Source organism: Cebus imitator, unplaced genomic scaffold (assembly GCF_001604975.1).
Source record: "Cebus imitator isolate Cc_AM_T3 unplaced genomic scaffold, Cebus_imitator-1.0 Scaffold24, whole genome shotgun sequence".
Classification (NCBI taxonomy): Eukaryota; Metazoa; Chordata; class Mammalia; order Primates; family Cebidae; genus Cebus; species Cebus imitator.
Window position 1 is genome coordinate 1,851,230 of NW_016107339.1, and position 14,717 is coordinate 1,865,946.

Below are 14,717 nucleotides of genomic sequence, written 5' to 3' on the forward strand. Positions count from 1 at the left end.
TCTCATTATTCAGTGTTTCCGACATGCAAAGAAATGAGTATCAGACAGTGAGCGGCCCTGACATTATAAAAGGTTTAGTAGGAATTGAACTAGAAGTAGAGCACACAGGCAAAGCTGGAGAAGGACTTGGAGGAAGCCACTAGAGATACTGATAATTCTGCACATACCTAATCCCAGATCCTAAGGATTACGTTGTTTACTAACATTTATACAATGATTTACAGTTTAAAGTGTAAACCTAACTAATTTACTACTATTCTGACCACAAAAATCCTATGATATGGTTACTGCTATTTAAGAGAAGAGGACACTGGGAGGGAAAGATGTTGAAGTAATTTTCCCACAATTATAGCATCTATTAGTTGGACCCTACCTACGATCTTCTGAGACAAATTGCATTTACTTCTCACCATATGACTCAGTAAGATGAGGTCGAATATATCAAAGTTATGGACATTAAGCTAAGTAAGAAATTACTCTTTTATATAATAAACACTGAGCAGACTGAAAGAAGAGATTGTCTGTAAACCTGAATAGCTTCAAGAGGAAGAAAAATCATACACAGGGCAAGAATAACAGTTGTCATATAACAAGTAACTTGGTTGGAAGGGGATTCAAATGCATAAAGTAAGGGATAAAATTTTCTGGCAACAACAATATGACTATACAATATAACCTTAAAAAGATGCATATGACTTCAAAGAACTTGGAAATTGATAAAACTAATTAAATATTATTGAAGATCATCAATATTATAAATGTAACTTACTTTTAAAACGGAACATAGAAATCTGTATTGCTAGAGTAGAAAACAATCCTTATTATCACAATTTGTCAAAATAAGTTTGTCATTAATACAAGGAGAATATTGCATTCAATTAATGTGCCTCTGTAGATTTTGTGTTTTGTTAAAATTAGAAAGAGATAGCAACAATTTTCAATTATTGAAAGTAATATGTAAATAGTTCTACATACGTTCTTTTGACATCTTGTTCAATCATTGATCGAAGTTCTTTATCTTGGAAGAATTTGTTCCAAAGACTCTATAATAAGGAAAATAATCTATTATGTAGTCTCACATCTTTGCTTTACTTTTAATAATTTTGATTTAATAATTTAAATGGTTAAATTTATTCTTCTCTGAGTTACCATTTCACATTGCAGATAAAAAACCTGAGACTGGGGTAATTTTTATTAAAATCTAGTTTAATCTCAGAAACACATCTTTATTCTAATATCAATTTTTTCCAGTTTAATATTATTGTATAAAGTCAGCCCTCCTCATCTGCAGGTTCCACAACAAAAATCCAACCAACTGTGGATCAAAAATATCAGGAAAAAATTAAAAATAGCAATACAACAATAAAAAATACAAATTAAAAACAACACAGTATAACAACTTTATTTAGCATTTACATTGTGTTAAGTATTATGAGTAATCTAGAGATTATTTAAAGTATACAGGAGGATGTACACAGGTTACATGGAAATATTATGCCATTTTATAGAAGAAACTTGATCACCTGCAGATTGTGGTATCCATGAGGGGCCTGGAACCAATCCCCTATGAATAATGAGAAACTAATGTATATTCTTAAAATTTCTATTATCTATATAAAGTGAACAATACTTTTCACTGACATGTGCTACTGCTACTACCCCTGTAACAATAAAAAGGTGCTTGGATTACAGCAGGACCCATGGGCCAACTATCCCCAGCTTGAACCTGACCTGAATTCCCAATGCACTAAGAAAGATAGGTAAAGTTTTCTGCAGAGCTTGGTTTACAATCCAGTAAGTTTTTACATACATTTTAAAATCTGAATTTAAGGGAAAGGTTTTGAAAATTACTTAACATTGTATGCTCTTATACCGAAGACTCTATAAATACTTATGTATCAAGTAAGAGAAATGCTAACACTATGTGTTAGAAGAAAAAATGTGTTTTTAGGTAAATAGGCAAAAACTAGAGCACTAACACTTGTAAAGCTACACAATAGCTTTAAAGTAGTAATTACTCCTTCTCTTCACTAGCATACGAGAAGTAAACCTGATATTTTAAAAACTTCTTCATAGACTTACTAGAAATGGTTACTTCCTTCTTCCTGTGAGTTAACCCTATTAAGTGAGCCCTTCTTTATTTTTATCATGAAGGGAGGCTTTCCTTAGCTATGCAGTTCTCCATTGCCACCCTGACAAGACAATTCTATTCTCATTTTTATGCTCTTATATTTTACCCTTAGTTTTTACGGAATCCCAGGACTTCTTTGCATTGTCATTCCACAGAAATAGATCATAAATTTCCTAGAACAGTGTGTGTGTGTCTGTGTGTACACATATATATTTATATGGTGGTACTATATGTGGAGTAAAGAAAATGGCATGAAATATACTGCTTTTATGGTGATTGGCAGCCAGTCACATAAACATATTCTTAGAAGTAAAAGAGGTTAAGATATGAATAAAGATGAACTTTACCCCTTCATCCTGTGAAAGAGGATTATTGATCATCAAATCTTGTTGGCCAACAACCTTCCTTGGGTTTGTAATATGCTAGTTAAGAAAGAGAAAACACACACAAGGATCAACGGCTACTGGACTTTAAAGTGTACATAAGAAAACACTTATGTTAATTAAATGTACAGTTTACTTACTATTTCTTTAATGTTGCTATACCATGCTCTTAATTCTTCAATTCTATTTATCCATTGATTTTTGTCTTGAGGAAGAACACAAAGAAATAGCTGTCAAGAAAAACAGAAGAAACTTTTGTAAAAATCATCAGATATAAAATGTAAAACTATGCCAAACTGAACCACCTGAAAATCGGAGACAATATTCATGATATTTCATATTTATATCATCATCCCAGTCCTTAACAATTTGTTTGGAGATATTTAAGAAATATATAATCAGAAAACTCAAAAAGTGACCAAAGGCCAAAAAGCAAGATCACAAAAGCTACACCACAAAATAGAATCAAGCTCCCCTTCAGATTTACATTAATAAGGAAGAAAAATTCATTGAGGTTCAAATATAATTCACATTTTACATTCCAGTCTTAATGGGAGTGGTAGAGGATTATTAAGAAGCACAAAGTCTGGTAAGGAATTACTACACTAAGGTTTTGCTTTAAAACAAGCAGGTAAAAGATAGTGAACAGCAGCCTCACTGGGGGCACAGCCTGAGGCATTAAAGCATTCCCTTTACAGAAAAAATGTAATTTAAAGCTGGCAGTCAGCTTATGAAAATAACAAACATTCTTAAAATGACAAATTTGATTTAATTTAGTTTAATACAATATTAAAATAAATCTGGATTTAGGTTTATTTTTAACAAATGAAAGATACAAAAAGTTAAACAACAGGGAATGGGGGTGGGGCACAAATATTTGTATACAAATATTCTAGCAGCAGGTCTCCTGCCTTTAATGCCTGCATCTAAAAGAAGAAAAATGTGTTTTAATTATTAAATCTAAATTATTAAATTTAAAACTGTCTATTACGTGCTTCTTTTGTCTTTACTTGCACAGACTCGGTAAGCTTAATTTATGCAGATAATCCTAAAAACTTCTGATAGAAGTCACTCTAGAAATAAGTCTAAACCTAAATAAATTCATGTTTAGAAAACAAAAACAAACAATATTTCACAGCAATGAAAAAGATACTATAGATTATTATTATTAGTTTTGGTAAGCAGTGTACCTTTTCCTCTAAAGGAGAGTGATCCAATTTCCTTCCACTTCTCGCCACCCCTCATTTTGTGTTTCTACTAAAAGAAATGTGGAAAATATTTTCCTGCTGCCATTTATGAAGAACAAAGGGAAGATAACTAAATGATGGCACTTGATATAATATGAACCTAAAAGTTAATCCCCCACCATTGCCTTTTCCTGAAAAACTTCAAGAATTTCTGCAAAAGCCTCTGGGGAATGTAAAAGTGTTGCTCTTAATTTGGTACCATCAAAACAGTTGAAAAGATAGTTATTTCATATGACTCTTTTTGCCATTACCACTTACTCAGGAGCAAGGTGGTTCAACCTTATTAGTAAATGTCCTATAAGCATAGATGATCAAAGTAATGGGAGTGAAGTCTCTTGGAAAATTCAGTGATCCCTGCATGGCTAATCTTCTAGGGCATCAGGTAATGTGTTGATATATTGCAACCAGAAACTGTAAATAAATATTTTCTTCTTACCTTCCAGCAAATGCTGCGGAACCTGCTGCTTCTCAGCTGCCCATTAATCCCCTTCTGCCTTATTGTTGCCAAGTAATTGTTGTTTACAAATAGTTCTTCCCATTCTTTCCTATATGAAAGAAACCAAAGGATGAGAATCCTTTTGTTAAAATTCCTCTGCTTGGAGAGAAGTACTATGGGAAATTAATTTTAAGTAAGGCTAAAAAATGCAACTTTTAAAACATATATATTTAGTTGTATACTGTTTCTGAATGCATGGCTGTCTTTTTGGACACAGTTCTTCTGCAGATTTAATGAATATGTAGATAGCTATAATTACGCCAGCTACTGAAATTCATAATGTCTACGGAGGCTATTCCATTTCCTCTAAAGTGTTGATAGTGCAGTTCAGTGAGTAAACAAGAAAAAAATGAATATTAATATAAATATATGACTGTTTTAGCCAATGACGAAAACATACCTGCCCCAAAAATATGCAACAAAGAAATGTAACATTGATTATATTGGCTTCTTATGTGAAATATCTGTTTAAATGAACCCATTTCTCTGTAATGTCAGGCTGGACAGTAAAGTATAACAGAAGACTACTTTAACTGTTAGTGCCACTTCTACTGAAATTGCAACTTCTTTCTAATGATCAGTTTTAAAATTTTAACAGGTGTGGGCAAATTTGAAAAAAAAAAATCAAAAAATTTAAAAGCCTCACTGTAAAAACTGTTAAAGGCAAGCTTGAGTACCTTGCAGTACCTATGGCTGAGTAGATAAACAACTGAAATATGCCTCCCAGGCATGCAGACACCAGGGGCCTAACACCTGTGCCTCATTAATATACAAGTAAATCTGCTCTACTGGGAAACAATTGGAAATTAATTGTCCCAAACCATTTACTGAGTTTGAATAAAGGAATTAGACCTATGTTCCCTGCATCTTGCACTAAACTAAACATTAAGAATCATTTGAGTAGAGGCTACTGAGATTAGCTTTATGAAATTTCTCTCAAATTCCATCATATCACAATAAAATTTACATATAATTTAACATTTATTATCAAAGCTGAAACCCTGACGGCAATATCTTAAGAGAGATTTCTGAAAAAGAAAGCCACTAATACACTCAATCATTCTTCTGTTTTATATGCACGCAGTTGTCGCTGGCTAGACCCTACTCATTTTAAGAAATGATAAACTTGCAAGCTATGCTTAGAATAATGAACTGTACACAAAAAGTTCAAAACTTGACTATGGCACAAAATGCATCTTCTCCACACAGTTCCAGAAGAGTGACCAAAGACAATGACACATTCCCTACTGCCACCAGCAGAACTTCCAGCTTTAACCCAGTAGGGCTGTGATCCTCAATCACACCAAGCCTTCTGCCAATAGTGGCTTCTGGCTAAGTTTGCTAAATGAGACACACATTCCAACCTATGCTAGAAGAAATGCATTTCTATCACCACTGCACAAAAATGTCTTATTCTCATCACTTTTATCAGTTTAAAAAATTGGTTTTACTTTAACTTGTACTATTAGTGAAACTAAAAACTTGTTCATGCTTTTAGGTCATTTTATTGCTTCCTTTGTAAAAATCTGCTTTTTGCGCTTTGCCCATTTTATGCGGTACAGAATAATGGGTTAAGAGAATAGATATCAGAGCCACATGCTTGGGATCAGAAAGACAGCCATGCAGTAAGAAAAGGTACACAGCTTACTAGCTACTTACTAGATAATGCAAGCATGGGCAAATTTCTTAACCTCTCTGTGCCTTAGTTTCCTCATCTGTAAAATGAAATAATAATAGAATCTACTTAAAATAATTATTATGAGAATTTCAAAAATACATGAAAAGCCCTCAGAGAGTGCTCACGCTCTCTCTCGTGTGCGTGCGCTCTCTCTCTCTCTCTCTCTCATTCACCTTTTTTAAAAAGAGACAAGGTCTCACTTGGTCATCAGGATGGAATACAGTGGTGCAGTCATAGCTCACTTTAACCTTGAACTCCTTAGGCTCAAGCAATCCTTCCACCTCAGCCTCCACTGTAGTTGAGGCTACTCAGGAGGTATCACAGGCACACACCATCATACCTGGCTAATTTTGTAATTTTTTGTAGAAACTGGGTTTTGCCATATTGCTCAGACTGGTCTACAAAGGGCCTTACATGATTCTCCCTCCTCAGCCTCCTGAAGCACTGGAATTATAGGTGTGAGCTAGTGTGTCCATATCCCATATTTTTAAAAATTAATATTTTTGTTAAACTGCTTTTATTTTAGTGTCTTATTATTGATTAAAGAGAGAAGATTTTCATACATTAAAGACATCATGCCTTCATCAGCCAATTTTTAACCCAATTGTCTTAATTTTCAATATATCAAGGCTTTTAAAATTTGTGTATAATTAAGATCTAACATTATTTTCTCTTATTGATCTTTCCATTGTTTTCTCTTGCTTAAGTAATTACTAGCCACTCCAACACTAAATAAATATTCATTGAAATCTTGTGGGTTTTTTTCCCCCACTTTAATCCATTTACACATACATACTGACATCTCATAGTGTTCAATACTGCATCTCATACTGTCTCATACTGCACATACATACTGACATCTCATAATGTTCAAATTTTTTGTCTAGTTTTTAGCAATATTCAAAGATAAAATTAGCAATGCGTACATTAGAGGAGTACAGGCATATCTCATTTTATGTCACTTCATTTTACTGCACTTCATAGGTACTGCATTTTAATAAACTGAAGGTTTGCGGCAACCTTGCATTGAGCAAGTCTATCGGCATGTGCTCACTTCGTGTCTCCTGTGTTGTAGTTTGATAATCTTCACAATATTCCCAACTCTTTCACTATATCTGTTACGGTGACATGTGATCAGTGATCTCTGATGTCACTATTCTGTTAGGAAGCAAAATGAACCACAACTATGTAAGACAGTGAACTTAACTGATAAATGTATGTGTTCTGGCCATGACACTAAACAGACAGTCTCTTCCCTCTCCTTGAACCTCCCTAATAATGCTACAATGGCCTTGTAATGTTCGAGTGAAAAGAGGAGTCATAGGTCTCTCAATTTAAATCAAAAAGCTAGAAATAATTAAGGTTAGTGAGGAAGGTATATCTAAAGCCAAGTTAGACCAAAAGCTTGGTCTCTCGCACTAAACAGGTAGCCCAGTGGTGAATGAAAAAAAAAAAAAAAAAAAAAAAAAGTTCTTAAAGGAACTCCAAAGTGCTACTCCAATAAACTCATGAATGATGAGAAAGCAAAACAGTCACAACATCCCCTTAAGCCAAAGCTTAATACTAGAGCAAAGCCCTAACTCTCTTCAATTCTAAGAAGGCTGAGAGCAGTGAAGAAGCTGCCAAAGAGAAGTTGGAAGGTAGCAGAGGCTGGTTGATGAAGTTTAAGAAAAGAAGCCATCTCCATAACATGATATTGCAAGGTGAAGCAGCAAGTGCTGACTGAGAAGCTGCAGCAGGTTACACAGAAGATCAAGCCAAGATAACTGCTGAAGGTAGCTACAATAAACAATAGATATTCAATGTAGACAAAACATCCTTCTATTGAAGGAGGACGCCATCTAGGACTTTCACAGCTAGGGAGGAGAAGCCAAGGCCTAGTTTTAAAGCTTAAAAGGACAGGCTTCTCTCTTGTTACAGGATAATGCAGTTGGTAACGAAACTGAAGCCAATTGTTAACCATTCTGAAAGTCCTAGAGACTGTAAGCATTATGCTAAATCTACTCTCCTTGTGCCCTATAAATGGAATAACAAAGCCTGGATGACAGCATATCTGTTAGCAACATGGTTTACAGAATATTTTAGGCCCACTTTTGGAAACTATTGCTCAGGAAAAAAAAAAAGGTTCCTTTCAAAATATTATTGTTCATTGACAATATCCCTCATCACCCAAGAACTCTGATGACTATGTACAAAGAGATTAATGTTGTGTTCATGTCTGCTCACACAAAATCCATTCTGCAGCCCATGAATTGGGGAGTCATTTCTAATTTGAAGGTTTATTATTTAAGAAATACATTTCATAGGCTATAGCTGCCATAGATAGTGATTTCTCTAACAGATCTGGGAAAAGTAAATTCAAAATCTTCTGGAAAGGATTTATTATCTAGATATCATTAAGAACATTAGAGATTCATGGAAGGAGGTCAGAATAGCAATATGAACAGGAGTTTTTAAAAGTTAATTCCAGTCCTCATGGATGACTTGGAGGGGTTTCAAGACTTCAGGTGAAGAAGTAACCACAGATGGAGAAAAATAACAAGAGAACTAGAATTAGAAAAGGAGCCTGCCGGGCGTGGTGGCTCAAGCCTGTAATTTCAGCACTTTGGGAGGCCAAGGCAGGTGGATCACGAGGTCAAGAGATCGAGACCATCCCGGTCAACATGGTGAAACCCTGTCTCTACTAAAAATACAAAACATTAGCTGGGCATGGTGGCGCGTGCCTGTAATCCCAGCTACTCGGGAGGCTGAGGCAGGAGAATTGCCTGAACCCAGGAGGCGGAGGTTGCAGTGAGCCGAGATCGCGCCATTGCACTCCAGCCTGGGTGGCAGGGCGAGATTCCATCGTAAAAAAAAAAAAAAGGAGCCTGAAGATGTGACTGAATAATAAAACTTTGAATGAATTAGGAGCTGCTTCTTATGAATGAGCATAGAAAGTGGGTTCTTGAGATAGAATCTACTGCTGGTGAAGATGCTGCGAATATTGTTGAAATGACAACAAAGAACTTAGAATATTTAATAAACTTAGAAAGCAGCCACAGAGTTTGAGAAGACTGAGTCCAATTTTGAAAGAAGTGTTACTCTGGGTAAGATGCTATCAGACAGAATCTCATGCTATGGAGAAATCTTTATTGAAAAGAAGATCAAATCCATGTGGCATACTTCATTATTGTCTTTTTTTTTTTTTTTTTTTTTTTAAGAAATTGCCACAGTTAACCCAATTTTCAGCAACCACTACCTTGACTAGCGGGAAGCTATCAACAAGGCAAGACCCTCTACCAGCAAAAAAGATGAAGAGCCGCTGAAGGCTCAGATGATCCTTAGCAATTTTTTTTTAAGCAATAAGGTATTTTTAATTAAGGTATGTATATTTTTTAGACATATGCTATTGCATACTTAATAGATGACAGTTTAATCATAACTTTTACATGTACTAAAAAAACAAAAAACAAATCATATGAGTCACTTTGTTGCAATAGTTGCTTTACTGCAGCAGTTTAGAACTGAACCCGAAATATCTCCAGGGTATGTATACGCATCTCAAAAACCATAAATATATTTAAATAGCTTATAGTCTATGAACAACAAGCACAGATCTCAAATGTATGTTTTGAACCCAAAAGGAATCATAATTTGTGAGACACCATGAAGTTCTGTGAACTGAAAACACAAAGAATTCCAGATAAGAGAGGGAAGTATGAAGCAATGATTCCTCCAGTCTTTTCCAAAATCAGCTCCTATTCAAAAGTACCAAGAAATTGTGAAAGTACAGGCACAGCTGTTGGCTAGATTCATTGCCATCTTGTCAAGTTAAGCAGGCTTTTAAGGTCAAGTTACATACTACTTATGTAATGAAGGATAATTATTTGTTAGCTTAAATAAGACCCTGTACCTTGATTACAGTGTTGGTACAGAGAAAAGAAGACTGAGGCATGTGAATTGGAAACATTATCTCTGAAATTTACAATCATTTAAATTTATTCATGGGTACTTAACAGTTCTAATTAAGGCATAGCAACTCAAACTGATGAACAGCTCAAACAACAGAGGAGCATAAAGGCTACAAGATAATATATTAATTGTTTTTCCTTTCTATGGAATACTGTTTCATCAATAAACTGTAACACCAAGTAATATAAACATTTATTAAGTGCCTACGATGAACTTAGCACTCACAGGATATGTTTTAAAACACACAAAGTTAAAGCATGGACAGATGGATGTATAAGCCAATAATAAAATGATTCATGCAAAACACTCTGGTAGTACAGAGGGGAAAGAAATGTTTGATACTTCAAAATTAAAACTCAGGATATAAAATAACAGTAGCACCATAGACATTGAAATACTACTGCAAAGAACTGAGCTAATGAAACATTAAACAGATTTCAGAGGGCAAAATGCTGAAAGGTTTAGCCCTTAGGGGAGAAGAATCAAAATGAAAGTTTTTTACAATCACAAATATGAATGGTAAACCTGCTCCTGAAGTTGGAGGATGACCTGGATTAACAATAGTAATGGTGAAATATTTCAGTTTGATTAAGAAAAATTAAGAAAATGCAGTTGCTTAATTTCTTACATAAAAAAATATACATTTACAATGTGCCTGAACAGCAAAAATCTGACAATAATGCCATTGAAATGCTTTAAAAAACCCCACTTATAATATTTCAGGTAAGAGACTTCTAACTTCTGCAGGAATGCTCTTAGAGTATATATTTTAAACCCTCTTTATGAATGAGGAAAGTAAGGTTCACAAAAATTAAATAACTTGTCAAGAGAATAAAGAAATGTGAAATAGGAAAGGCATCTTTCTGGAATAACATGAAGACAAGTAACCACTAAAGGCCAACATGATTCTCCAGACACCAAGGGCAAGAATGACCTCTGACAACAAGGCAGGATAGAAATATACCCTTGTTTTCTTCCTCAGATGTTTAGTTTTTGAATATCAAGTCCAAGGACATCCAGATAACTTTTTACTAGTTGGACTGAGAAGATGATAAGTTAACAGTAGCAGCTGTGAGTAGTTAAGAACCTGGGTATTTGAGTGTGTAAAACCTTAAATGGCATAGATTAGCCACCTGGACCCTAAAGATTTCCTTAACAAAGCATTGGTGCCATCTAGTGGCAACTACTCTAACTTGCAGATACTGGGTCCCTGAAAACAATCAGCAGGGAAAGGTGAAGATGGGTAGGTTTCATTTCTCAGGCCAATGTTAATAGATTAGTATTGGCTACCTTGGAAGCACCATGTTGAAAAGAACTCTGAGCTTACCCGTGTGTTCCTCTTGAAAGAATACTGTGACTTATTAAATACATAGGCTGTGAGTGATGAAATTATTTCTCAAAAAATAAAGTCAACTTCTGCAGCAGCAATTGATACCTTCCCTCTAAGAAGACTTATTTAGGCAGATAAGCCTCCTGCAATGGTTATTTTGACATGGAAAGCAATTAGAATATGCACTAAATAAATACAGCTGATGATTACAATGAGGTATCTATTTGCAATTATATATTTTAATATAGTAGTTTCCCAAGATATGCTCATAACATTGGTGTGAAACCAGTATCTTATAAATTTGTTAATATCTTCTAAATTTAATTGTTTAAATACTTTTATAACCTAGATGACTAATAAATGACTAAATTATGTGTTAATTTAGGACTAGAAAGTTTCTGAATCATTGTCCCAAATGGTGATACACTATAGAAAACACTAATTTTACACTGTATACTTTTATATGATTGTTTCTATCCCGTTTTTAAGCTTAATGTGGACAGGAAACAATGTCTTTGTGGGCTAACTTAAGAAATCCAAATGACTACAATAATGGCAAGCCGGTCAGAGACTACATATGGTTTAAGACTGAAGATCTCCAATACTTGGTTAAGAGGAGCTACTTAGGCTTCTACTGACAATGAAATTGCTGAGCGGTGAAGAGAAGGGATTCTCAACTTGAGGAAGGACAACAAGTAAGTCATAGATAGCGGAAGAAAAAAGAGAGATGTTTCTAGCTGTCTGGGAGGTATAGTGATAGGGGAGCACAGTAGAGGGAGCTCTCAGAGATGACTGTGTAGTTTATAAGGTCAGCCAACCAACCATGATTATTTCATTGCAATTTGACTAGTAAGATAATAGAACAAAATGGCCATGGCAGGATAAAGTAGGATTTAGGCAGAATTAGATCAGGGTTAGATGGGTAGAATATCTGAAGTTGAGGAAGTAAAAGGTAAGAAAGCTGAACTTGATTGAAAAAGATTTATACAATTACATAATCCTAAAGTGCATGCCAATGTTTTTTAAACTGCCATATTTATTATGATCATATTTATTTTATCAAACAAAAAGAGGAGTCAGTAAAGTTTTAAGTCTGTTTCTAATCTGTATCAAAATACATTAGATTTCTATCAATGAAAGGACTGTACCACAATTCCAGTCATACCTTTAAGAGTATATACTTTCAAGCCATTTTAAAGGTATGATTTTGAAAATACTATTCAAATAGAAAAAGGAACATCTAACTTAAAATCAATGGAAATATGAAGAGTGTAAATTAGGTATGTCAGCATCAGACTATAAAGTGTGGCACCAGATATGGGTAAGCTACAACATTAGGACTGCAGGTGCCAAGATCAACCAGATAAACACTGATGTTATCTATAATTACCTCATTTTTCGCTTAAATCACAGGTAATGAGGGAACTCAGTCTCTAAAAGGCAATTAGAAACTGTACTGGCTTTTTTGCCTCCTGTATCACGAATTTTTTAAAACTTACTTTTATTTAAAGCTTTTTTCTCCTCCATCACGAAACATCAGGGCATATCACTTAAACATAAATATATATAAAAACAGAATGCACAATTACACACAAGCTTAAAACGTTATTTCTTCATGTCTAGGAGAAACATGTTATCATAAGATGAGGCTCCACTAAAATATAGGTAAAGAATAGTTCATTGCCTAGAGGTTTGTTAAAATTAAGATAATGTTTTGATTCAGGTTTGAATTGAGCTTTAAATTAAGAAGCCTTAAGTGTCCACCTCAGTTTCCACAGGAACACAAAGAACTGAGTTAAAACAGTTATGTCAGATATAATACTCCCTTTAAAAAAAAAAAAAAAACACAGGCATTATTTTCTTTGAAATATAATGTTTAAGAGCTTCTAAATCCAGGGTCATATTAAAGTAGGTAAATGCAATAATAATGCTTTTGAAAAGGAAACCAAAAAAAAAAAAAAGTATCACAAGCTTTTGATTTTATAACAAGCTTTTCATTTTTAATTGTATAATAATTTAAATATACAAAAGATAATCAGATTACTGATCAAAGAACTGGCATTTAGAACTGAAGCGAGAAAAGGATCCTATACCAGACAATTTCTGTGAAGTTGTCTGGAGAGAGTATATTTTATATTCCATGGTTTACTAATGCTTCCTGTATAATTAATAAGGAAAAAAATCCTTTCCCTGCAGACCTTTCCTACCTTTCCTCCTACCCTCACCCTGCCTCATTTTCCTTGATATTTATGATTACTGGTAAGGGTCTGATATCTAACATTTTATAATATGATAAAGAATTTGCCACACAGTCTGAAAATATAAGCCAATACTATAAAGGAAAGGCTAGTAGAATAGAAAACAAATTACTTTCCAGTTACTTATAAATAGGCATTTATATTTAGGAAAACCTGATGTCCTAATTAAAAGTCAATCCTATGACTTAAAGCATGTTTTTCAATAGTGTGTTGACTAATAGGATATTACCAAATGGAAATACATGTATGCTTAAATACGTTCTCTAAGGAATAATAAAATCAATTATATTTTAACTGAATCCATTGTTCACTTGACAACCTTTAGATGAGCAAAGGTTGAAAAAGGGAACTTTCTGAGATGACAGAAATGTTCTATATCTGACTCTCCAGTATGGTAACTACTGATCACACAGTTACTAAGCAGTTGAAATATGGCTAGTGCAGCTGAAGAACTACATATTGTATTTTAATTTATTTAATTAATTGAAATCCAAATTTAAATAGCTTCATATTGCCGGTTGTTCCTATATTGGACAGGGAAGCTTAAAATGTTTTAAGGATGGCAACAATTCACTCATATACGCATTCAATTTTTAAGTAACAACTATAAAGGTTCAAGGGATATAAATATAAAGTGATACATACTCATGTAACTGGGGAAAGAAATAAACATTAAAAGTTAAATAATACATGTGGTTAAATAAGTCAACTTAATTCCGTAAGAGAGGTAACACATTATATAATTATTCTAAATAAATGGTGCTACTAATAAGACTATTAGATATGGATATAATCTTTTCTTTTTCATGTCTTTCTCATTACCTCTCCCTGTGGTTATTTCTGTTTCTATCACTCCCTTTCCCCTGCCTCCTCCCACGTCCCTCTTCTCACCCACAGACCTGACAGTTAGAAAAGCAAATCTTTGGGCTGGGCACAGTGGCTCACGCCTGTAATCCCAGCACTTTGGGAGGCCGAGGCGGGTGGATCATGAGATCAGGAGTTCGAGAAGTCTGGCCAACATAGTGAAACCCCGTCTCTACTAAAAATACAAAAAATTAGCTGGATGTGGTGATGTGTGCCTGTAATCCCAGCTCCAGAGGCTGAGGCAGGAGAATCACATGAACCAAGAAAGTGGAGCTTGCAGTGAGCTGAGATCATGCCATTGCACTCCAGTCCAGGCAAGAGTGCGAGACTCCGTCTCAAAAAATAAATAAAAAAAGAAAAGAAAAGCAAATCCTTAGTG

General features: G+C 34.4%; 1 protein-coding gene across 10 annotated transcripts in view; it reads right to left on the reverse strand.

The window, feature by feature from the left end:
• Positions 1-14,717, reverse strand: part of TBC1D5 (TBC1 domain family member 5) — a 553,318-nt gene that overhangs the window by 232,837 nt on the left and 305,764 nt on the right. For all 10 annotated transcript variants that reach the window (XM_037736376.1, XM_017522211.2, XM_037736379.1 and 7 more), the window contains 4 exons: positions 4,198-4,306; positions 2,655-2,744; positions 2,479-2,553; positions 976-1,043 (listed from right to left, as the gene is read on the reverse strand). In XM_037736376.1, the coding sequence (XP_037592304.1) occupies positions 976-1,043; positions 2,479-2,553; positions 2,655-2,744; positions 4,198-4,306 (342 nt within the window). The remainder of the gene's footprint in view (positions 1-975; positions 1,044-2,478; positions 2,554-2,654; positions 2,745-4,197; positions 4,307-14,717) is intronic.